This window comes from Urocitellus parryii, chromosome 11 (genome assembly GCF_045843805.1).
Source record: "Urocitellus parryii isolate mUroPar1 chromosome 11, mUroPar1.hap1, whole genome shotgun sequence".
Classification (NCBI taxonomy): domain Eukaryota; kingdom Metazoa; phylum Chordata; class Mammalia; order Rodentia; family Sciuridae; genus Urocitellus; species Urocitellus parryii.
The window spans coordinates 24035784-24060502 of NC_135541.1; the positions used below are offsets into that span (position 1 = coordinate 24035784).

The 24719-nt window shown below is 38.2% G+C and overlaps 1 protein-coding gene across 2 annotated transcripts; it reads right to left on the bottom strand.

Moving 5' to 3' along the window:
• Positions 1–5631: 5631 nt before the first annotated feature.
• On the bottom strand, positions 5632–24319 carry Rragc (Ras related GTP binding C). 2 transcript variants are annotated; one of them, XM_077791121.1, is made up of 8 exons: positions 24010–24319; positions 22075–22278; positions 20913–21112; positions 18030–18144; positions 16500–16642; positions 12389–12537; positions 7246–7301; positions 5632–6693 (listed from the first exon to the last, which is right to left on the bottom strand). In XM_077791121.1, exons 1-8 carry the CDS (start codon positions 24244–24246, stop codon positions 6673–6675), a joined length of 1125 nt encoding a protein of 374 aa, XP_077647247.1. In that variant the 5' UTR covers positions 24247–24319; the 3' UTR covers positions 5632–6672. The 2 variants fall into 2 exon arrangements, with proteins under 2 accessions (XP_077647247.1, XP_077647246.1); XM_077791120.1 differs by having other exon boundaries at positions 5636–7301.
• Between the last annotated feature and the right edge of the window lie 400 nt (positions 24320–24719).

Here is a 24719-nt window from a genome sequence, read left to right on the forward strand (position 1 = left end):
TCCAGGAGCGAACCCCCACCCCTGAGCCAAGCAATGGAGATACCTGGACACAGAGAAAAGAGGCCAGTAGGCCTGATGGGTAAACCAATGATCCAGGCTTACTTTTATTCCTAAAACTATTGCCTTCTACTTGACCACAAGACAGGTACACTTTAAATTCATGATTCTGTTGCCCAGACTGTTTCACTTGCTCGTTGACACTTGTGCCACATGCTAATGCATCAGCTTCAAGAAAAGAGCTCCTTTTATAGTTTTTACATGTATAAGGGGCAGAATTGGAAACCCCAGGGGAAAAAATGTGAAATCCAGAACACGAAGTCAAGTTCCGTTTTGCATTTTTGTTCCAAATAAGCCTTATAAGTGGCTTGTGCTCAGTTTCACAACCAGTTCTTCACTTTCTCGAATGCAGTAAAAGGTCCAGTTCCCTACATCCATTTTGCACACAAGCTCAGTAGCTCTTGGAATGCCTCTAGTTCATTCAGTGAACTCCCTGCATTAGAATTTTGCTCTGAAGAGCAGCCAACAAACCCCAGACTTCAAATTCTGTAATCATTATAATCACCTTCTCCTGAGAAACACTTGTTGTTGTCATTATCGTTGCTATTCATTAGCAACTGGTCACAAAAACTGGATCTCTTTAGTTCATTTTTTACAAAGATATTTCCTTCTTCACTCACTGTCTGAGCTCTTAACCAAAAATAATGACCCAAATGTTGTTTAGGTGTATACGTTAGGATAAGATCAGCCGCTATGACAAATAAAGCCCATAATCTCTTTTTTTTAATATTTATTTTTTAGTTGTAGTTGTCAATACCTTTATTTTTTTAATTTATTTTTATATGGTGCTGAGGATTGAACTCAGGGCCTTGCACACATTAGGTGAGCGCTCTACCGCTGAGCCACAACCCTGGCCAAAGCCCATAATCTCAAAGGCTTAAACAGAGCGATCTCTAGGCTGCTTATGTATCAGTTCAATGCAAGTGTTTCTTGTCAGCAGATGAGGCTTCCACAATGTGTCCCAGGAATCCAGGTTCTTTCTAAGTCAACACCCAATGTTAATAAACTCATCTGAAGTGATCTATCATGAAGAGAAAGAGCATGGAGCACTAAATCCAGGAGAGGATGTATGGGCTGGACCTTAAAGCAGTGTACATCACTTCTATTAACATTCTATTGCTAGAACTGACACCACCATCCCTAACTTCAAGGGAGGATAGAAATATCATCCCTGTGCCTAAGAAGAGGAAGAGTGTTTGGTGAACAGGTACCATGCCTCTGCCACAATGAGTGATGCAGTTCCTCTCAAAGAGCTCCAGGTAGAATTGTTTGGGGTCCTCCTGTAGCTATTTACCTTTCTTCTTTTTATAGATTTGACCTATAAGAAATTTTATCACCAAGAAGGCTGAACTTTGTTAGACGGGACTTCAAGTCCAAGCACTACTAACAAAACTAGTAAATATGTTCTTGGGAATTCCTTCCTCTTGATGCCTCAGTTTTCTCATCTGTAAAATGGACCACAACCACCATGACATTGGGTGGATCAGGTGAAAAGGTACAAGTACAGCTCTCAGAATAAGGGCTGGCAAGTTATAAACATTTGAATCATTAAGATACTAATGCTACTGCTAATAATGATGATGATAAATAATATTATTATCATTATAGACTAGTCCAGATTTTTTTAAAGAATCTAAAAGACAAATCATTTAGTTAAAAATGATTACGGTAATATTTACATAAGTACATCGTTGTAGGATTTTCATTTGGGACCTTGTATTATAAAATAAAGGCATTAATATCCTAATTATGAATCTTGACTTCTTAGAAACAATGCTTTCCTTGTAGAGAGTTCATTTCTTGAAGTCTAATGGAACTCTAATGTAAAGGAAAATTTAGTTGAGGACTAGATGGGACTAATTTAAAAATCTCCGAAGGTGGTGGGAAAGTAGGATTAACGGAAAGGCATGATTCTTTATTTTCTTAATAAAAACCTTGTAACTAGAAGAAAAACAAGAAAGACAATCATTGAAACTTCCATTGAAATTGAGACAAAATGTGGGAAAGGCCTACACTGGAGTAAAATGAAAACTAATACCAGTTAAACAAGTTCTTTTCCAACCATTATCTTAGATCTGAAAGAAATCAAGAATGAATAATTTGGGCTGGGGATATAGCTCAGTTGGTAGAGTGTTTGCCTTGCACGCATAAGATCCTGGGTTCAATCCCTAGCACCACAAAAAAAAAAAAGAATAAATAATTTAAGGATTTAATGCTACCTTGGACAAGGTGAGTCAACAACTTACAGAGGTATAGAAGCCCAGATTACTAGTTTGAAGGTCTTTCAAGGACACCAATATTCATAGGAAAAAGTCCTCCCATTTGTTCTCATCTTCAGGTCTCTGTGCTCCATTTTGGTGGTGAGCATTCTTTCCTTTCTGATTTCCTTCTTCTTCTTCTTTTTTTTTTTTTTTAGAATATAGACCTTTTTTTACTTTTTTATTTTTGTGTGGTGTTGAGGATCAAACCCAGTGCTTCACACATGCTAGGCAAGTGCTCTACCAATGAGCCACAATCCCAGCCCTCTTATTTCCTTCTTGATATAAGGACCATTCCAAATTCTGTCTCATCATCCTCCTTCCACAGATTCACCATGGCCCTCCCTAGAGTTCTGGCCCCTTCTGCAGCTCAGCTCCTTCCCCTCCATCCAGCTCTATAACCAAACTGTCAGGGGACATTCTACTGACTCATAATTATGAGAGTTCCTTTTTGCCAAATGGTCTGTCTCAACCATCCTGTTTCCACCAACAGACTGCCATAGGAACCATGTGGTAAAGAAAGAGCCCAAGAGCCTCATTCTTAAACATCTAACCAGCAAGGACTACACTGCAACACAAAAACAATCTCCACACATGGAAATGATCAACAGCTCAATTTCCAATGTCAAGACAAGTATCATAAAAAAAAAAAAAAAGACAAGTATCATAAAAATGGTTTGTAGGGCTATAGGATAACTCTAAGTCCATCTTCCAAAGCCGTAAAGCCAGTGCCTTTGCTGGAACAAAGTCAACACAGAGAATTCCAGTACTGCTTTTTTGAAATAATATAGGCCTGGTCTGCTCAAATAAACAACATTCCCAGGCACAGATGGAGAAAGGTTGACCAATGGGTGCTTAGGAGCAAGCAACTCTGGTGTGCCACTGCATAACATAGGGACTACAGATAACAATTATGCATTGTACATTCCAAAAAGCTAGGAGAATTTGAAAGTTTCACCACCAAGAAATAGTAAATGTTTGAGGAGAAAAACATGTTTAATCTGATTTAAACATTAGTGTATACATGTGTCAAACATTACATGGTACCCCCGTAATATATATACTTATGTTTTTGTGTACAAATACAAAAAAATAATTTAAAAAAATTAACATTCCCTTCCTAGCTGACTCATTAACTGCAACACAAAAAAAGGAGCACTGGAATTCTCGGTATACTCTGCAAATCTGAATAAAGACAGGAGAGGACATCAAAAGAAACGACAAGATATGCACAATTTACTAAAACTGTGTAACAGCACCTCCTTTTAAAAGAAAAACAAAAAGAACACTGCATAAGATTAATATTCCATTTGTATAATCCAAGCTCTGCAGGTTATGATGTAATGAACCAAATTAATTATCTCCCACATTCCTTCTGATATTTGATCACTCAGTTTAGAAGGTGCATTTTAAAATCTAAGAATCTTCAGGTGGAAATTGCAACACCTTGAGGGCAGCACATTTGGTAAAAATGGCTCACTGAAGTTGGGGAGGGGCTGATTTCCTGCCATTCAGTTCCTCATTGTAACTATTCTTTGCAATATTTCAAACAGATATGAACATGCATCCATGAATCCAGTTACTTTTACATTAAAATTTGTCTCTGCAGAACAAAGTCATAGCTGGGAGTTACAGAGATGAGGTTCTAAAAGAAAAGCAAGTGCCCATGGAAAGGTAATGTGATGCAGCCTTTTTTTTTTTTTTTTTTTTTTTTTTGGTAATACCCTCTCTCAAACCCACATGTGAAATAATTTCAACAAACCTCATTTAAGGCAAAGGAAATGATGAAAGATGTATTTTAATTCAGATATGTTGCATTTCCTTCCATGGAAGTCTTTAAGGACACACAGATCTACAACAGATGGCTGAAGGAGCAAGAAGTTCTGCCTGCTATAGGAATGTGTATAGAGCTATCTTCCTAAAGCCTCTAACTCATAATTCATAAAGCAAAGGATGTTATGATCTTCGTCCCTATCCAGTCTTTTCTTTAAAAATGTTGCAAGTTGCTCCACTTCCAATATAATGACTCATATCAGTCCTGAATATTATCTTAGGGGAAATAAGTTCAGAAATTCTTTGAATCTCTACTTGGGTTGGTCAAAAATCAACTTTCAGAATAGAAGTCAGAAAGCTAGCCATGTGTTTATGTAGTACAACACCGCCACCTAGAGGCCAAGTGCTAAGTAAATGGACACAGCCAAACTGAAAAGCTGGAGGAGCTACTTACTGCCTTTCACAACAATGTCCACCGGGATGCAAAACATTTCACCTAAACCCCCCTTAACATTTTTATATTATTCTGCGTTTCACATTCAATTAAATTCTATTTCACTATTCTCTTTAATTGCTCCCTGAATTTAAATTTTTCAGTAGTCATAGCTAAAAGCAATATTTAAGGGGCATCTATGCAACACAATTTTTTTACAGAGAGGGTCTGTATAGCCCAGGCTGGCCCCAAGCCTCCTGAGTAGCTGAAACTACCAGCATACACCACCACACACAGCTGTACCATATATATCTGGAAGTAGTATCTCTATTTAATCAACAAGGGTCTGAGGAAGGAGGTAAAGATAGGCAGTGTGGGGCTGCCAATTCTGGAGTACAAGCCCTGCTTTGCCACTAACTACATCTGTGACTAGTTTGGCCACTCTTGGTTTACCTGGGAGAGAGCCAGATTACACCCATTGCTCAGGCATAATTATGAACAGTCTTTCTTCCTCTTTCAACAGTGTCTTGATTTGGGGTTTAAATTATATAATCATTTATAACCCTCAACAAGGCTCTTTACCCCCTCTGGGCCTCAGTTTCTATCATCTAAAAAAATGATACAGGATTAGACAGTATTGTAAGAGGTTTTTTGCAAACTGTTTTGATTTCCATTTTAGTTTTAAAACTAACTTCTTAAGTATTCCAAATACGAGAGTAAAGATCTTTCAACCTCTATCTCCATCCTGTTGATAAACTAACGTATACTTTTCTCTCATCAGCTTAACCCCTGTGTTAGGCTCTGCATGTATGCAGATAAATGGCTTAAAAGACACTTAAGAGTCAGTAATGAGTATCTCGAGAACTTGGGGAAAAAAAAAAAAAAAAGAAAGAAAGGAAGATGGTACCAATTTCAGCTAACAGTATTCTATGTCACTCATCTTTGATTCCTTAGCTTGAATACAATGCATCAGTCATGCCAGACTTTGGGCAATTCCCCACTAGTAATGTTTACTGATATCCAACTCCCAACCAAAACACATTTCATCTGAGTCTATACCTCCTATCCCACAGGAGAAACGGGCCAGGGAAGATGTCTGCACACAATTCCCATATCAAGATAGAACTCTAGTCCTGAAACATTAACCAAATAAGGCAGACAAGAAAAGAAAATGGATGATGGATGGGAAGAGGACAGAGTGGGACAACCCAAGGTTCCATCACCCCACCCTCTCATACCTTAGGCAAGTAGGAAAACTGATTTTGGAGTAAATACATTTATTGATACCCATTTTATATATAGTTCAATGAAATAATCTATAAATATAAAAGCATTTTCTTTTGGATATCACCATGGTCCATGTAAATACTCAACAGTCAAAATCACCTGAAGGAAGCAGTCCATGTCACACTGTTAGGTTTACAGACCTGAATATATATATTCCATTAAACAGTGGCACTTAAGTACTCAAGTGGTCCAGTGGCTTTGGGACATATGACTACCGGGCATGTGAAGTAAAAATAATGGGTAAATTTAAATCAACAGAAAGGGTATCAACCACTGACAAAAAGAAACAATTACAAATTAATATCCCAGGTGAAGTAAGTACCACAGTTGACACTTGGTGTCAGAATACTGGAGACAAGGTATGTTAAACAACACATGTGGCACGGCATGCTCTCTCCAACACCCAGTGGAGTTCACCAGTGCCTTAGAGTCATTCGTGGTCAACAAACATCAATTCTTAAAGAATCTAGATAGCTTAGAATAAAAGGTATGGGGAGGCTGATATCAAGATTAAAGAAAAGTGGACTAAATATTTCAGTGACATAATGAGTTTCTCCCCTAGAAGGGGATTGTGGGGAAAAAATTAAACTCCTTTGTTACATTTAGCATGATCATTTATCAAACGCAGGAGGAAAAAACTCATACATCTGGTATTCAAAACACAGGTGTAAAAATTTTCTTCCGCTTCAAAGTTTTTTCCTCAATACTTCCAAGGGAATGGGTGCAGCCACTGTTGAGCCTTGCTCTCCACCTGATGCAGCACAAAATTTTCTCTCATTTCTTCAATAACAATCACAGGAATGTCTTTTGCTGCGATCAGACGATGCGTCCTCTGAGTTAGCAAGCGAGTGCATTTCAAGGGTCTTAGAGGTGCAATGTCCAAAACTGAGATCGGAGAGGCAGTGTTAGAACTTAAGCAAAGCAGGGTTTAGAGACTACTCAAACAAAAGCCTAAAGGAAGCATATAAAAATTCAGTTTTTTCTATTATTTTCAGCTGGAATTGATGGCAACATTCCCTGGTATGATGAATAAATGGTGTGATCTCCAGGTCCAAAATATCCCAACTATTTAAAGTAGGACCCAAAAGAGGAGAAAGACACACTTGAGTTCTGTGGTGTCTAGAATTCCTTTTTTTGCCATTTTTAAAAAAAGAAATAGTAGCTTCAGTTGTATACCGCTGGTTGAAGGGGTTTTCATCCAAATGAGAAACTCTACCCCTCGTCTCTAGTGGAACAGGCACCAGATTCCCACAAGCAGCAGCTCCCATGTCCTGCAGCACGTGGCATCTGACCCTCGAGTGAAGAGTAAGCTGGCATCGAGCCCTGATGCTGTAATTCAGACTAGATGGCATTTCGTGGGGTGCCATTGTGTGCCAATGCTTTCAGGCTAGGGGCACTGGTCTGGTGACTACAGCTCCTATGAGAAGTCACACCCACCTCAAAAACCTCATGAATAGCTTTTCGGAAACAGTGGAAGTTGTAGTCTATTAAACCTGCAAGAGAAAAAAAGATCACGCTTCCTGAATGTCAAGTGTGAAATTATCCACTACAAAACATTTGTGACAGAGAAAAATTGATGTGTAAGAAAAAAAAAAAAAAAACACTGAGGAAACACAATAAAGCATAAACTCAAAATGTTAACAATAGTTACTTCTAGGGCCTGACAGTAAACATGAGAGCAATTAATCTAGCAACTAGGGAGGTAAATTTGCTTAAAAAAAATTTACAGTGAAATATAAAGGTAAATACTTTTTGAATTACCAAGCTTCTCCTTTTACAAGTCTTTGGGGCAGCCAAAGAAGGCCTTAAGGAAATGGGTATGCAAGCAAACTGCTCAATGGATTTCTGGAGTCTGGGAAGGGCCCAGGGCACATCAGGCAGAGCTCCAGGCAGCCTGAACCCCCCTCTTCAAGCAGGCAGCTTCCTCTTTAACCTGTTTCAGGAACTGGGCTTTCATACAGGATTTTAGTTGAACAAAGGATATTATTTTGTGACAGAAATGGCTAGCTGCCTATCAACTAACCATTTTTCCCCTTCTTCTCTTAGAAGCACTAAGAGAAGTGCTCATACAACAGTGTAGGGGCATTCTGTTGTTGAGCTAAAACATCACATTTCCCACTTTTCTTTGCAATCAGATATAGTTACATGACCAATTCTGGTCACTGAGATAAATAAAGTATGTGGGAGTTTTATGAACTCCCCTTAAAAGGAAAACGATGTATTTTTCCCCTGTCCTAGATTTTCTTTATTAATGTCCGGAATATGGATAAGATGGCTGGATTATAACGCAACCATGAGAAGAAAAGCAAGAACTAAGAAAAGGCAGAGCAGGAAAAGAAGCACTTAGGAGGTTACCAGGAACTTTCCTACCTCCAAACTTCTTTAAATTTGAGAGGGACTTAAACTTCCATCTAGTGTACCTTGGTCCATCTGTTATATGGATTTGCAGCCAAGCCTAACCCTGACCCATAAACACTACTTGAAGTTCTTTAAACCTCCAAGCCAGAGAGCAACCTCTCAATCTCAGCTGGTCATCATATGTATTCACTGTCACAAAATTCTCTTGTGAACACAACAAACATGCAATTTGACCATCACCATGGCCAAATTAATATCTTCAACATCAAAGTTTCAACTCACATTCAGGAGCAGTAAAATATTAAAATACACTGTGGGGCCTGCCTGAATACAGTATATAACCTTTCAGTAATTTATATTTGATTTGTTGAAAATTATTAAACACTCACTGAACAGCATCTTACAGGGTATCAATGTGTCAAAAGCAGCAGCAGATATGGCCCATGTCTTCAAGGAATGCTAGCTGAGGCATAAAGCCAACACACAAGAAACAAATCAAATCAACGTGATGTCAACTGACTACAAATGTGAAAGAACCCAAGGAAGGCAGAGCCAAGTGCAGGGCAATGTAATCAACAGCCCTGGAAGCTTTAGGGCTGAGGCAGAACTTTGGGCAAATGGGTGAGATTTAATTACACAGGAAAGGGGAGAAAAATTAAAGAAAATTGCAGGGAGTTGGCAATGAGAACACAGTACAACTGGAAGACAGGAAAGAAACTGGGCTGACTGGAGAGAGGAGCGTCAGAGAACTCTTGGCATAAAGCGCTGAGAATCAGGTCTAAATGAGTAGATTAAAATCAAATTGAGGTGGTCCTTCCTACTGAATGGGGAAAAACATATAATATTAAATCACTCTTAATTTTTTATGCTTATTAATACTAATATTCTGAAACCTATGTAGACAAAATGATTTAATATAGGAGATTTGCTTCAAAATAATCAAGAGTCAAAAAAGACACACATATGAAACCAGACAAGCTATGATTTTTATAATTGATGAATGCTGGCGATAGTTTTTTTTTAAAAGAGGTTTATTATTACTTTATATATATACATGACTGCATGACCAATATGATTCTACAACACGTACGCTTAATATCCCATCTATGTATGATATATCAGAGTGCATAAATGCATTCTACTGTCATGTATAATTAAAACAAACTAAAAAATTAAAATGGAAAAAAATTATGCAGAATTTAAAAAATAAAAAAAATAAATGTATCAAACCCATTTTCAGAAAAAAAAAAGAGGCTTATTTTACTATTTTTCTTTAATTCTGTATCTGTTTAACAGTTTTCACAAAAAAAGAGTGAAAAAAAACAATAATAAGGGCTGGGGATGTGGCTCAAGCGGTAGCGCACTCGCCTGGCATACGTGCGGCCTGGGTTCGATCCTCAGCACCACATACCAACAAAGATGTTGTGTCCGCCGAGAACTAAAAAATAAATATTAAAAAATTAAAAAAAAAAAAACACAATAATAATCAAATGGGGGAGGGTAACATACAGAGGAAACTGGATTGAATACATCTGAATGAATGCTGAAGCAGGCAGCCAAAGAAGATTTGTTGGCTAGTGTACTTTTGCACACACCTAAAATTTTCCACAAGTTAAAAAAAAATTTTTTAAGAGTAGAATGGGAAAAAATAAAGACTAAGAATCAGTATTAAAAATAATAAAGAATGGGCAGGGAATATAATTAGTAGTGGAGTGCTTGCCAAGCTACCATATACAAGGCCCTGGGTTCAATCCTCAGCACAACAAAAAATAATAAAAATTTAAAAATTAAAGTATATGAACTAGAAAATTACCAAAGAAACCTGAACAGCCATGAGGAGACACCTGCCCTATCAGTAATAAGGTGAGAACTAAATGAGATACCATTTCATATCTACCAGAGTGAAAATAATTATAACAGTCTGACAATATCAAATATTATCAAGGATAAGAAGTGATAAGAACTCCCATATGGTACTGCCAGCAATAAAAATGTCAAAGTCACCTGGAGAGCAATTTGGTAATGTCTAGAATGTTAAAAATGGATTTTTTCCCAAATACCATTCCTAAATACATATTCTAGAGGAAATTCTCCACATGTATAAAAAGACAAACCTGTTCATGAGCATTTGTCACAAAACTATTCATAATTTTTTAAATAATCTAAGTGTTCAACAAGAAAATGTGAAGTCTATTTAACCCGTAGAATGCTACATGGCAATGAAAATGAACTAGAGCTGTGTGTTATCAATATCTGGATAAATGTCAAAAAACAATACTGAATGTGAAGAAACAGGCAAGTTTCAGAAAACAACTTATATCTAGGAAGAAGTCATTCACACAAACACACACAATATATTGTTTTGGGATCAGTATTACATAAAAGACTAAATCACGTATAGGAAAAATAAAATACACATAGCACAAAGAGACCTCAACCGAAAGAAATACAAAAGACTTCAACTGTGTGTCACATTTCTGTTCTTAAGCTCAAAAGTGAATATTCTACTCATTTTGGCTTTATCAAAAAATTAATGTATATCTGAAATATTTCTTTTAAGAGGTCAGGCAAAAGATTGGGATCTTGTTGCAGAAAATGATACAGTGCTATTATAGATCCTTGGGTAGTGAACATGACAAAACATTTTCTGGCTGGGGGTACAGCTCAGTGATAGGACACCTGCTTAGCAGCTTAGTGCATGAGGTCCTGGGTTTGATTCCCAGCATTAAAAAAAAAAAAAAAAAAAAAAATTCTGAAAACTAGTCTACCTTTGGATAAAATGTGATATACAGGAGATCTTCACAATATATGTCAAATGTATATTATCCAGTAGAAGGTCACTGTAGCACTACAGGCCTGGAGGGATAAGGACCTGAACTGGAGTCAATGACAGTAGAAATGGAAAGGAGTTCCAAAGAACAAGTGATAAGCAAGTGATAAGATCTGGTGAAAAGTCTGGTGAAAAATGGAAAAAGGAGAACATGAAATTCCCTCCGTGAACCAAGCTGCAAGGGCCTCTTCAGCAAAGCAACACATGATCTGACTACAATATATCTAAGGCTGGCTTAAGAAAAATGGCTTAACTAGTGACAGAAAGAGGGCAGCCAAAAGAATCATGAAACACAGGGAAAAATAATCATCAGCCATGATTAACTCAATGGCCAAGAAACCAGTCAAATGTTCAACTGGAGATATCTTACTAATAATTCCAAACATAGGACTGGAACATGAGCTCAAGGAAGAGCTGGAGATGTAAAACTGAATCAGTCACATACAGAAAATCAACCAAAGCCATAAACTGGATGAGTTCACCTGGAGAATGAGTGAAGAAGCAAGCAGAAAATTTTGAAGAACACAGGACTGCAAAAAGTAGGCAGAGGAAACAGGAAAGGCAGTCAGAGAATACACACACACACACACAATATGACTTGAAACATTAGACTTATTAGGGAAAAGAAAGTTCCAAAAGAGGGACTGACAGGATCACATCTTCAGAAGGCTGAAGAGACTGTAGAATGAGAAAATGCCACTGAATGCAGCAAGAAGGTAACCTGTTTAACTTATAAGAAATAGTTTTAGTAGACTGTTCCGATAGAAGCAAACTGTGGGCAGTTAATGAAGTATCCGTAGTAATAGAGGCTGGATAAAAAAACCTGACTTGTGGGCTGGGGTTGTGGCTCAATGGTAGAGTACTCGCCTTGCACACGCAGGACCCTGGGTTCGATCTTAGCATCATATAAAAATAAATAAGTGAAATAAAGGTATTGTGTCCAACTATTTACAAATAAAAACTGACTTGTAAGATTAAAAGAAGGAAGGTGAGTATGGGTAATGTATAAAAGGGAGCTGATTTTATGTATACATACACACACACACACACACATATACATACATATATATGTATAGATACACACATATTTTTAAGATAACCATTTTTCTTTTTCTTTTTTTTTTTTTAAAGAGAGAGGGGGGAGAGAGAGAGAGAGAGAGAGAGAGAGAGAGAGAGAGAGAATTTTTAATATTTATTTTTTAGTTCTCGGCGGACACAACATCTCTGTTGGTATGTGGTGCTGAGGATCGAACCCGGGCCGCACGCATGCCAGGCGAGCGCGCTACCGCTTGAGCCACATCCCCAGCCCAAGATAACCATTTTTCTAACACTCAATATATTTTCAAAAACCTGACAATGTAACATAAAAACAGTTTTTTAAAATGTCATTACCTTTTCGTTCAAAGCTCTCTTCCCTAAGAATGCAGACCAGTGCCAAAAATTTAGTCACCTCCTTTAAATAAAGGACAGTTGTATTATTCAGCTTGATAATTGCCATAGATTCTTTGTCATAAGCACTTCCACTTCCATCTTCCTTTAACCTATTTTAAAAGAAAGGACTACTCATTACAGGTTTTCCAGTTTATTTTATCACAATTGATTTGTACAATGACAAGTCAATCCATCCGGGTTCCTAAATGTTTTGATAAGGAATAACAACAGTAGCTTAACTATATTGAAACAGAGCTCACATTTAGGTATAGAGCTCCCAAACACAGAGCCTCGGGGATTCTCAGCAGCAATAAAAAGCTCCATACCTAGCCATACTATTACAAATAATCAGGCATTTGGATGAAAAAGTGAAGATACAGGTAGATGTTAACCAGGGAAATTACAATATTCCACCTCTGTGCTCCAGGAGCTACTTACTTGCTCAGGTTGTATGTTGTGGGCACAGCTAAGAGGTCTCCTCTCCTTACTTCCCTCAAGCCACAGGGCTCCTCTGGGACCTACCACCACCTCAGCAGTTTCTTCAACGCACCTTTACGTGCCAGGCCAATCACACCTTTTCTCAGTAAGACTTTTTTTTTTCCCCCCTGCTTCTGACAAAAGCAAGAAAATAAGAACAGCCCCAGCTAATGTCCAGGAGGAATTATGTTGAAATCAACAATTTTTAGAGATGGGCTCTGACATATTCTCTGATATACTTGTTTAGCAAAAATCTAACAATTGCTTGGAATTAATTTCTAGAAATTGCTAGGAATTAAAAGAGTTTTCAAAATTGCCTTTTTAAAACAAGTACTTTTCCTCAAGAAAAAGAAAGAAACTGAAGGAAATATATTTAAAAGAAACTGTTAATAGTTGTCATTGATAAAACACTGATTTTTCTCTTTCACCTATTTTGGAGATGAAGGTCTCATTATGTTACCCATGCTCATTTCAAACTTGTGGTTCTTAGTGATCCTCCTGCCTCAGCCTTCCAAGAACTGGGGCTACATGTATTTTCTATGTATGTTTTTCATGAGTGAGGGCTTCTTTTTTTAAACTCTTCTGAACCTTACAACTTACCTTCTTATATGTTAATTTTATCCTCATAACACCCAGAGAACAAGAATTAATATATCTATATCTAACCACTTCTAGTCCTTTCTGAAACAAGTCAAAATAAGCTCAATAAGTAAGAAAACTATACTCATTTTAAAGATGTAAAAACTCAAGTTCATTAAAAGTAAAGTGACCTCTTGGCAATGTCAGGATTCAAACTTAAAAGTATTTAACTCAATTCCATTACGTTTCCAGTATCTTTCCTAGCTAGTATAAATAAAGTTGATTTGGGAAGGTAGACCAATGAGGAAGTTAAGTGTCATTTGCTGCAAGAACATAAAAGAAATCTACTTCCTTCTGATGGAAAAGAGGAAGTCATAAAAGCTATGTGTTCTCAGCTTATAGTTAGACCTGAGTAGATCCTTCTCTGTGCTGTATGGAAAATGAGAGCAGGAGCTAACTCTGACAACAGGCTCTGACACAGACAACCCTGACAATGACTCCTTAAACCCTATGTACCCACAGCCAGCAGCTGAAAGAAGCTGCAAAGTTTCTCATGTCAGGAGAGTATATGATCTTGAATTTCATACTACGATGAAAGAAGACAGGTACATTCTGGACTTGGGATGTAGCTCAGTAATACAGCATTTGCCTAGCACATGGAGGCCCCAAGTTCAATCCCCAGCACTTCAAAAAAAAAAAAGAAGCATATTCTACTCAAAGTCCAGGGATTAGTCAGATTTTATTTTGGTAATTAATAAAATTAAGAAAAATATGCTAATGGCCTTAGACAAAGCTTGCTCAAACAGTGTGTTTAAAGCACAATATTTAGTTTCTATGTTTTCCTATTTTGATAGTTTTTATGACCTTTAGGCAAATATGATTATCTGAAGCTTAAGTCAGAAATTACCAAAGCAGAAGCTGAAAGGTCATAGCCATGAGGAACAAGACTTAGAAGCAGCACACCCTAAGGGCTTCAGACAAGAGCGGAGGGAAAAGGAACCTGGTTAGTACTCAAACCATGAAGTGAAAAGCTTGTAGAAGATATCCTGCGATAAAATGCACACCAAGTGTCCACAACACACTCTTTGCCCTTCTGTAACCAGCAGTATTCCATGCATTCAGACACCTTCCCCTTGTCACACAGGATGCATGGAATACGGCAGGCTTTAAATCTTCCCTCATATAAATATGCACTGACATAGTCTATAAAAAAAGGATCTAAGGATATGAAAACTGCTATTAGTAGAAAGTGATTAAATATAAAAACTAAAAGAAATATAGTCTACTAAATATACTGTGGCATGCTGATACTTGCAAAGTGAGACTTATGGGGCTAAAAGCTACTTCATTTATTAAACCAGCATTGCCAGAATTATATGTAGTCCCCCTTCAAAAAATGTAAATCAAGAGTCAAGTAAGAAACAAATTAACTATAATTAAGCACATCAAATTGCATGCACAGATTATGTTGAGAATAGTGAGATAATGAACTTATTTTCTTCGTTTTTACAGGTACATTATAATGTCTGTACTTCATTATGTACTTTATAAATTTTAAATCTAAATATGACTTTTAAATTGCCAAATGATTAGTTTATGAAATTCTGATTTGTCTTAAAGAAAAAGCAAACATTCTACTCATCCATTATTAAAATTAGGAGTGGGGGTGCTGGGGATATAGCTCAGTTGCTAGAGTGCTTGCCTTGATGCACAAGGCCCTGGGTTCAATCCCCAGCACCACGTACTCACACAAAAAATGAGAAGTGAGGAACATAAAACTTTATTGAGAAATACAAGAGATAACGAGTCTCATTTTCACTACAGAAATAAAACAAGGGAGAACATGTAATAAAAAAAAAAGTGAAAAAGGAATAAGAAATGGAAATAGACAGGTCATGAATGGATAAGACAGGGTTGGAGGTGTATGTAGTTTACACAAGGAATTGAGTTCTAATCCCAACACTGGGGGGGGGGGGGGGGAACAAATGCACTCTCCTGTCCAGAGGCAGCTGGAGAAAAACACTGATAAATCAGACAGACCAAGAAGGATGTGGTCAGAGGTGAAGCAGAGAAGAGAAACAGAGGATACAGGTATTAGAAGGTAAAAAGCAGATGAAAACTTCTTGGGAATTAAGATGTTAATAAAAAGGAATCAGGACTATGACTATCAGAGGACACACAGAATGTTATTGGCTTTTGAAACACCAATAATTCCCCCAAATTTTCATTCTTCTTGGTACCTATTCTACAAAATCACTATTTTTCTTTTTTTTTTTTTTTTTTTTTTTTTTAAGAGAGAGTGAGAGAGGAGAGAGAGAGAGAGAATTTTTAATATTTATTTTTTAGTTCTCGGCGGACACAACATCTTTGTTGGTATGTGGTGCTGAGGATCGAACCCGCGTCGCACGCATGCCACGCGAGCGCGCTACCGCTTGAGCCACATCCCCAGCCCACTATTTTCTATCTTTCATAAATTTCTACATAGTTTTGTAAATTTACATATGGGAAAAGCTCACATTTTAGAGATTTGTTTTGGAAACTCAGATGTATAGGTTAAATTTTTATATGCATAAGTCCTTCTACATCTAAAATTCTGACTACTTTATTTCTTTGCTCTCTGAAAGATTTAGAATCCATCATTTCATAAAGCCTGAGATTAAATTAGGACCAGCACTTTATCATTCAGAAATTTAAATAAATTAACAGTTTTTTGATCTAGCTAAGTCCAAGTAGTGAGTAGACACAGTGCAAATTCCTCAAGTAATGGCAGAAGAAACTTTCAGAGATAAAGAAATCAGCACTCATCACATTTTCCAACTGCTCTTTTCCATGCCCTCTGAAGGAGTAAGAGCCAGCAGCCCTCTTTAAGAGAAGTCTTGCTCCAAGTTGAAGCACTACCATCAAAACAATCCCGTTTCATACAGTACTTGCCAGAGGCGTCAGAAATTCCCTCAACAAGTAGAGCTGTTAGTTTCCCACCTGTCTGAAGTCTTGCAGAATTATGTATAAAACTTACCCATATATACAAGACACATCAATTACAACATCAATCATGTCACAGCAAAGTTCATAAGACTGCATATCCACGGGGGAACTGTCTGTTGCAATGTAGATTTTGCTGACAACATCAAAGAGAAAAGCTTTTTCAATACCTGAATTCTTGAAAAAACAAAATTGGGGAAGTGTTCAGTTTCTTTTAAGAATCATATTTTGTAACTAATCAAAGACTTTAAATTAATAAATAACATACAAGGTCATTTCTAATTGTACAACTCAATACCAAAACACAAATAATACTTGTTTGAGAAACACTTCTATTATCAAGGAATAAAAGTTGAATTATATCTCTACTTTGATTTACTGATATGATTGTCAAATTTTTTTATTCCTCTTTATTTAAATGAATTATTTTCTAAGAGATCACTAAAAAATTTAACAAAAGAATTCTCTAAAAATCAAGCTATGCTACACTGTCTATAAACCTTTCTAGTAATTATAATCCATCTCCAATTTGAGTGATCTTGCTACCGGAAAGTCCTTATGTGGGCAAACAGTAAAACACAAAATAATTACAGTTTGATGTCAACATCTGGCATAACCCAAAAGCCCAAGAGGCCACCACACACTGAATCCTTTCAAAGTAATGTTTGGAAAATATAACAGCTATATGTTAAATTTATTGGGGTGAGGGAGCAATCCTTTTTTTCTTAAGATGACACCTCAGAATAAGAATACAAAATATAAAGCTAAGATTACAGTTGGTGGCTGGGCACAGTGGCACATGCCTGCAATCCTAGCTGAGGCAGGAAGATCAAGAGTTCAAAATCAGCCTCAGCAAAAAGGGAGATGCTAAGCAACTCAGCAAGACCCTGTCTCTAAATAAAATATGAAAAAGAACTGAGGATGTGTGTGGCTCAGTGGTTAAGTGCCCCTGGGTTCAATTCTGGGTAACCCTCCCTACAAAAAAAATAGACTACCATGGGTGAAGAAATGATCAGTTTCTTAATGTGACTTCTAATGAGGCAGAGAATAAAATGATATTGAGTCACAGCCCCAATACCCAGCCTTTTCTAGTTACTACTCTTTCATTAGGAAACAAGCATCACAAAGATATTTTTAAAGGAAGTATAAAAAGCCAGGCACAGTGTGCTTGCCTATAATCCCAGCAACTTGAAGTCGAGTCAGGAAGATTGCAAGTTCAAGGCCAGTCTCAGCAACTTAGTGAGGTCTTGTCTCAAAAAATAAAAAGGGGTGGGGAGATGGCTCAGGGGTAGAGTAACCCTAAGTTCAGTCCCAAGTACCACCAAAAAAAAAAAAAAAAAAGCATATAGAAGTTTTTTAGTAGTTCTCCTTAAAGACAAAATGGGGAGGAAACTAAGAATTCAGAAAATAACACCTCAACCCATATTTACTGCTCTTATTTTATATGTTAAGTGTGTCAGTAGTCTTTTAGCTAATTCTAGTTCCAATTTTTAGAGAATGTGAAAACAAATATATTTAACAAAAATGGAATCAGAAACTATGGAGAATTAAAGAGCTCACTTACTGATATAAAGATATTTAATAGGTTTTCCAAGGTTGGCAGTTGTGGAATGAGTTTCTGCACCACCTTACTAAAGGCTTCAAATATTGAGTGGTCATAGATACTAGTCAAATAAAAGCTGAAAAACATAATATGGTTATGATTAATGTAGAAAATACCTAAAACTTTAGTGACAACTATCATAGTATATAAAATTTTAAGTTTCTAAGCATGTGATTTCAATAAGTTCAAATAAACTTGTCTACCATCCCCATCATTTCATGACAAACACAGTCTCCCACCTGGTCTGTGGCTATTACTCCCTTTACACCATTTATAGAGAGCAACTACAGGAGCAACCAGGAAAGAGTGTTCAGATGGAGAAACTTGAATGTTTCCCTAAGTCTTTGCAACCTGATCCGTAAATCTTGGACTCCTAAGCACATAACTATAACAAAATCCAAGATTCAAACCCAAGAAAAAACTAGAAGCGATGTGTCTCATTTATTAAATAATAATCAAGTTTCTAACAACAAATAAAAGTTCTGTCTTGACCAGCCTACCTAAAACAATAATCCTATACCTGATGCTTCCTATCCCTTTGCCATAATTTTTCCTCATAGCATTGGTAAGTACTTAACATTATACCACATTATTTATTTATAGGTGTTTTTGAGCTGTGTCATTTATCAGAACATAAGCTCCATGAGAAAAGAGACAATCTTACTCATAGCTACAAGCCCATTGCCTCAACAAATACAATTGGTGCTTAGAATTTAGGTAAACAGCATAGTAAGGAGGATGGAAGCTGGGGCCATGTAGAGAACAGAACAGGGGTCCAGAGGCCTAAAAGGGTATAAAGAAGGAACATACACAGATTTAGCAAAACATGTAACTGAAAGGCCTTTAACAATTTAAACACTGGGTGATTCCACCTGCTTTTTCACACAGAAGTATACCCTTCATTATATAATTGTATCCACAATATATTTATATGTACATAGTACAGAGTCATTTTAGACAAAAAGAGTAAGAAGAATTCATAAAATAACACCTCAAGCCATATTTTATGCTCTTATACTTTACTTTGACCCATGTTAAGTGTGTCAGTAGTCTTTAGGCTAATTCAAACCTCTTTTTGAGACTCTGAAAACACAAATATATTTTTAAAAAAAGGAATATGAAATATGGAGAATTATATAGCTTTAATAATAGTTCACCACTTTATAAATAATTTAAAAACTTTCAAGAAGCTGATGTAAGAACCTAATCCTATGTAAGGGACTAGACTCTAGATATGAGAGCACTGGAGCACCAGAGCACACAAAGTCAAGTGACCTCAGAGACATTAGGGAGAAAGAAATATTTCAGTGATTCCTCTCAGTAAAAAAGGCTAGCAAATAAGAGGGCCCTCTTTGAGGTGGATGGGGACAGAAGAATCTGCAAAATATACAGCATTTTAGTTAAGATGAGCATCTAGAAACTGGAAATCAAACAGAGCTTCATCCATAGATCTGCTAGTACTAAATAATAGCCTGATGGGACCTGAGGATATAGCTCAGTAGTAGAATGTTTGCCTATCATGCAAGAGATCCTGTTCCAATCCCCAGTACCACAAAAATAAACAGATAAATAGTAAAAATCTGCTGCAAAATTCTACTTAGGTTAACAAGGCCTAGGGCCCTCCTAGGCCTAGGGGAAGGGGTAGTGTTACCATGGGGTGCGATGCCATTAAAAGGGACAGACACATGGAGTAAAGGCAATCAGAAAGATCCCCATGAATACCTGAGAAGACAGGATAAGCATGGCTTAAAATTCAAATAAAAAATATTAATAGTGGATTCCTAAAATATAAGGTTGAGGGATTTTTTACATGAAGACAGTTTTAGTTTCTCTTACACCGCTGAATTTAACTTTTTTAAGTATGAATTGCCTATAAAATATTTTAAAATTTTAATCCAGGCAAAACAGAAGTCAGTGAGACTTTTCTACGTGGTTTCCTAGGGGCAACTGAAACATTTTGGATTCTGGGGCCCAGAAAATATTAAGAGTAGTAGGAGGGATGGCTTGAGCCTATAGGGATGTCACCATAACAGATCTGGGATAAGGAAATTACTACACTTGTGTCTCTCCTCTGCTCTCCCTTTTTGTTTCTATCATTAAAAGAACATTTTCTTGGTATTTTTAAATGCTCATTTCTACCTATATCACAAAAAATAAAATGTACAAAAATATTCCTTATATACTTCTAGAAAGCAAACACAAAGTCATCAGTCCTAAATAGTTGGTGTTCTCTAACAGTAGTTTAATTATAAATCAGCAGTCCTTTAAACTATTTAATAGCAATAGTATGCAAACTTATAGAATAAATCCACTTAACCCAAACTTTAGAGTTTCATATAAGTATAAAATGTTTTAAAATCTAAGATACATTAGAATCAGTCCAGACTTTAAAGCATACCCCATTTATAAAAGACTCTCCCAACTAAGAAAGATACTATGGAAACTCAAGCTAGACTTCCACAACAAATGTGACAAGAGATTCCCTGCCTAGGGCAACTGGAGGGGGGCTGGGGGTGGCCAGAGTTTGAGAAAACTAAGAGTGGGGAAATCCCTAAACAGAGCCTCTTGACATGAATCTGCAAAAGCACCAATGGAAACATTTCTCATGGATTCAATTACCAGGAAAATGTAAAAAGTAACTTCTTAATAACACCAGGCTCCCAGGATAGCTTGGAATTCAATAAAGAGAAGACCAAAAACATTTCAGAACTGGGAATGGGCATACCAGTAACAGAAAACTATGGTGCCTGTAATGACAGAGATGGGAATACATCTACAGGGCTCTCATATCAAACACACATGTTGTTTTTTCAGGGCTCTCATATCAAACACACATATTGTTACCTAAGATGGAGTTTTTCTAGCCCAGCATCTGCAAGGTCATCATTGGCCCTCTGATGAATGTCCCTCTGTGTTTCTATTTTGTGATCATCAGACAGACCATCAACTTTGTGAATAAAAACCTCAAAATTCATGTCTGGGTTAACTTTGTAGGCTTTAGAAACAGTAATGTGAAGTCTTGTTAAAGCCTCCATGTAGTCATCCTGTAAGTCAGAACAAAATATTTTTTAAAAAGTATCTTACAAAAGGCAAGTAATGAGTTAAGAAAGCCTCAAACCACCTCTTTCCCCAACCACAGAAAATATATTATCCTAAATTATTCATAAATATTCAAGCACTCAAACATACTAATAAGTAGTTCTTCAACTTAAGATAAAAAATTCAATTCCCAAATTAATGCCTGTAATTTTTAATACTGATAGTATAAAGGAAAAGGGACATGGACAATTCTTCCCAACATTTTTTAAAGTAATCCCAGCTCTGCCATTTATTAGGTGTGTGACTTAAAGCAAGTTGCTTCAACTCTGAGATCTCAGTTTATTCATCTGTAACACTGGAATTATAATACCAACCTCACAATGTTGTGATAATTAAATAAGATCATGCATGTGAAAACATCCATTATAGGGTCCATCACTCAGAACTCATTCCTAACTAATATTTAAGCTTATAGAAAGCTAGCTTCCTAAGAATAGGGACATGTACCTTTCATCTGACTGCCTGCCACAGGTTAGGTCTTCAATAAATGTTTGTTGTACTAAATTCAATTTGGACAATTAAGGAAACTAATCACTCTAATATATACTGACTCATTTCTCACAGTCCATCTTACACTATGGGCACTGACAGGATATTTTTGATGAGTTATAGCACTATAATAGTAGCTAATAATAATGTGTAACAAAATTTACCAGAAAGCCAATGTTAACTGCTCATTAACTAGGACTCACAATGTAAACTACATCTCCTAACCAACCGATTCTTTCAAACTGCAATGACGTGCCTGTTCCCAAAGCACCTCTGCAATTGCATATCACAATGTTATGGAATCTACTGGCAAAGAAAAGAGCTGTAAACAAATGACAAAGAAGATAAACAACTTTCTGTTGTTTCTACATCTTTTTGCCACCAGGGAAGAGAAGTAAACATCATTATTTCTAACTACCTGTGCATCAATGACATATATCAATGCTCCTGTTCCCCTGAAGATCATCTCGTAGTCAAAGGTTGGGTCAAAAAAGTCCATCTGCCCAGGAAAATCCCAAATCTGGAAATTCACAAAGGAGCTATTGGAAATGTCGTCTTTATAAATCTTGTTGGTACTTTCCAAAAAGAGGGTCTCATTGGGTGACATCTTATGGAACACCACCTGTTAGGAAAAACAAGACAATTTTATGGCTGTTCAATTTCAGAATTTAAATTTAAAACTCCATCCTGGATTAATATTTAAAAATTTGATCTTGTAGCAAAAAAAAAAACTTAAGGTAAAAACTAAATGTTAATAAATGCATTGGTGCTCATTATCTTTTTAATTATGACTAAAGAAAACACCAAACCAATTTCCATTCAATCTATTTTGAAGCTGAAACTTTTTTTTTTCCTATTTCCTCTGCACCATACTCAGCACTAGTAGTAGCATTCTGTGGTGCCTACATTGTTGGTGTTTTTTTGTTTGTTTGTTTGTTTTTCTTGGGGGGACTGTTTTTTGGTTTTGTTTGCTTGCTTTTGTAGGGATCTATACTCACCACAATCTCCTTTAAAATTACAAAAGTTTTGTAGCTAAAATTTAAGAAGTTTCATTTATTCAAAAATTACTCCAATGCCTACCCCAGGCTCTGAGGAATAAAAAACATGAAACATACCAGATCCTGCCCTCACTGAATTTGCAGTCTTGTGGAAGAAATACAACAAAGGGAGTAATTATACTCAAAAGAGGAGGTGGGCTGCCAGAGCTGACAGGTGATAGGTAGCTCCCACGAGAAATGAAATGGTAAATGCAATTGTCAAGAATCACAGTATTCACAATCCATACAATCCTAATATAAAACTAATTTGCCTCACTGTTACAGCCTAGAAGAGAAAAAACAGTTTACTTCCAAGGTTTTGTAACAAATGAGAAGAGCTAAAATCAGTTTGCTAAAAACCTACAGTAAGTACACCCAAGTCGCTGTAGAGGTAAGCAGCAAAGTAAATAAAACACAGTAATAAAGTTAATTCAGAAGACTACATTTTAAAAACATCACATCTACGAAATACCACAAAGACATTTGTTTTGGACAGACCTCTGCAACAAGCGGAAAGAGGGAAAGACTAGGTGTGTGCGACATTAGTTTAGAAGTTCGTTGTGTGTGTAATGAGGATGGAAAATGTCAACTCTGCCTCTATTTTCCCCTTTACCAAACAGTATCCAGTCCTCCATTCGTTCTCGACAAATCTAAAGTGAAAACAAATGGACTGATATCTGCAAAACATTTTCAAAGTTTCCAAAGATTTTTCTAAGTACACACCTACAGGGAGAATACCACGAGTAACTACACTCACCAGGTCACAAGTATTAAAGTAGGTACAGTGGTAGTACCCAATTCCCAAAACTGTTACAGCCAAGGCTCCTGCAGGCTAGTAACAAAGTATTTAAATGCCCAGTGCCTTAGTCACAACTCTTTTTGACTCTGCTCCTTAGGGCTCCGCTGGGAATCCCTGCAAACTCGGATCACCTGAAGTGAGATGAGGCAGGCGAGGGAATCCAACAAGTTCTCCAAGTGAGATCTGGAGAATACGTCTCGCCCCGTCAATGCCACAGGGGCTGTGTCCCAGTGGCGGAGGTCTAGGGCGGTGCCACGGCGCACCTGCCTCCCTCCAGTCAGTTTCGCCTTCGGCGACCCACTCGGCCTCAGCTGACTTGGGTGTGGACGCAGAGGTGGGGGTCCCGCCGCGCCTCTGGCTCCGCGCTCGCTCGCAGAAGTGCAAGAGAAAGTGCGCTGGTACCCAGCGCTAGGCCAGCGCAGCCGCCGCCCTCCTCCGGGCCTCCACGCCTGCGGCCACCTGAGCCCCTGGAGGGGAGCGGAGGGAGGGCGGGAGGACCCGGCACGGCTCCACTCACCTTCTGGATGGAGGACTTGCCGCTGCGCCGCAGCCCCATGAGCAGAATCCTCGGCTTGGAGCTGTCAGCGCCCCCCGGGCCACAGCCGCCGCCGGCCCCCGCCCCAACCCCGCCGCCCGCCGCCGCCGCCTCCTCTTCTTCCTCCTCCACGCCGTAGCCGAAGTCCTTTGGGAACGAATCCGCAGCGCCGTAACTACCGGCGAGGGGCGTCTCCTCCGCCCCGTACTGCAGGGACATGGTGCTGGACCGCCGCCGCCCGCGCCCTGACAGGCCAGGCCAGGCCGCCGCCTCCCCAGGCCGCCGCCGCCGCCGCCGCTGCCACCGCCCCCGCCCCCGGCAGCCGCCGCCGTCCGGCCAGCCCCCCCGCACAGCCCGACTCTCATAGGCCCCGAGCTGGGATCCAACGCCTCATTGGCTGCCCGAGCCGCCACTCGGAAGCAGCAGGGTAGGTGGTGCCCGTCACGTGCCCGGAATCACCTGACTCCCAGCAGCAGAGGGGGGAGGAGGAGTCACGAGGAGGGCCGCCCGGCCGCGCCTCTCGCCGGGCTCTGTCTCTCTGCCCGCGGCCCAGCCCGCACGCACCTTGGTCCTGCCCTGCACGCACAGTTCTCCTCAGTTTCTCTACCTTCTTCCGAGCTCTCGAGAGCACCACAAGGGGAGAAGAACCGATTGTCCTCCTCCTCCAATTGTACTCGCCGAACCGATACTTA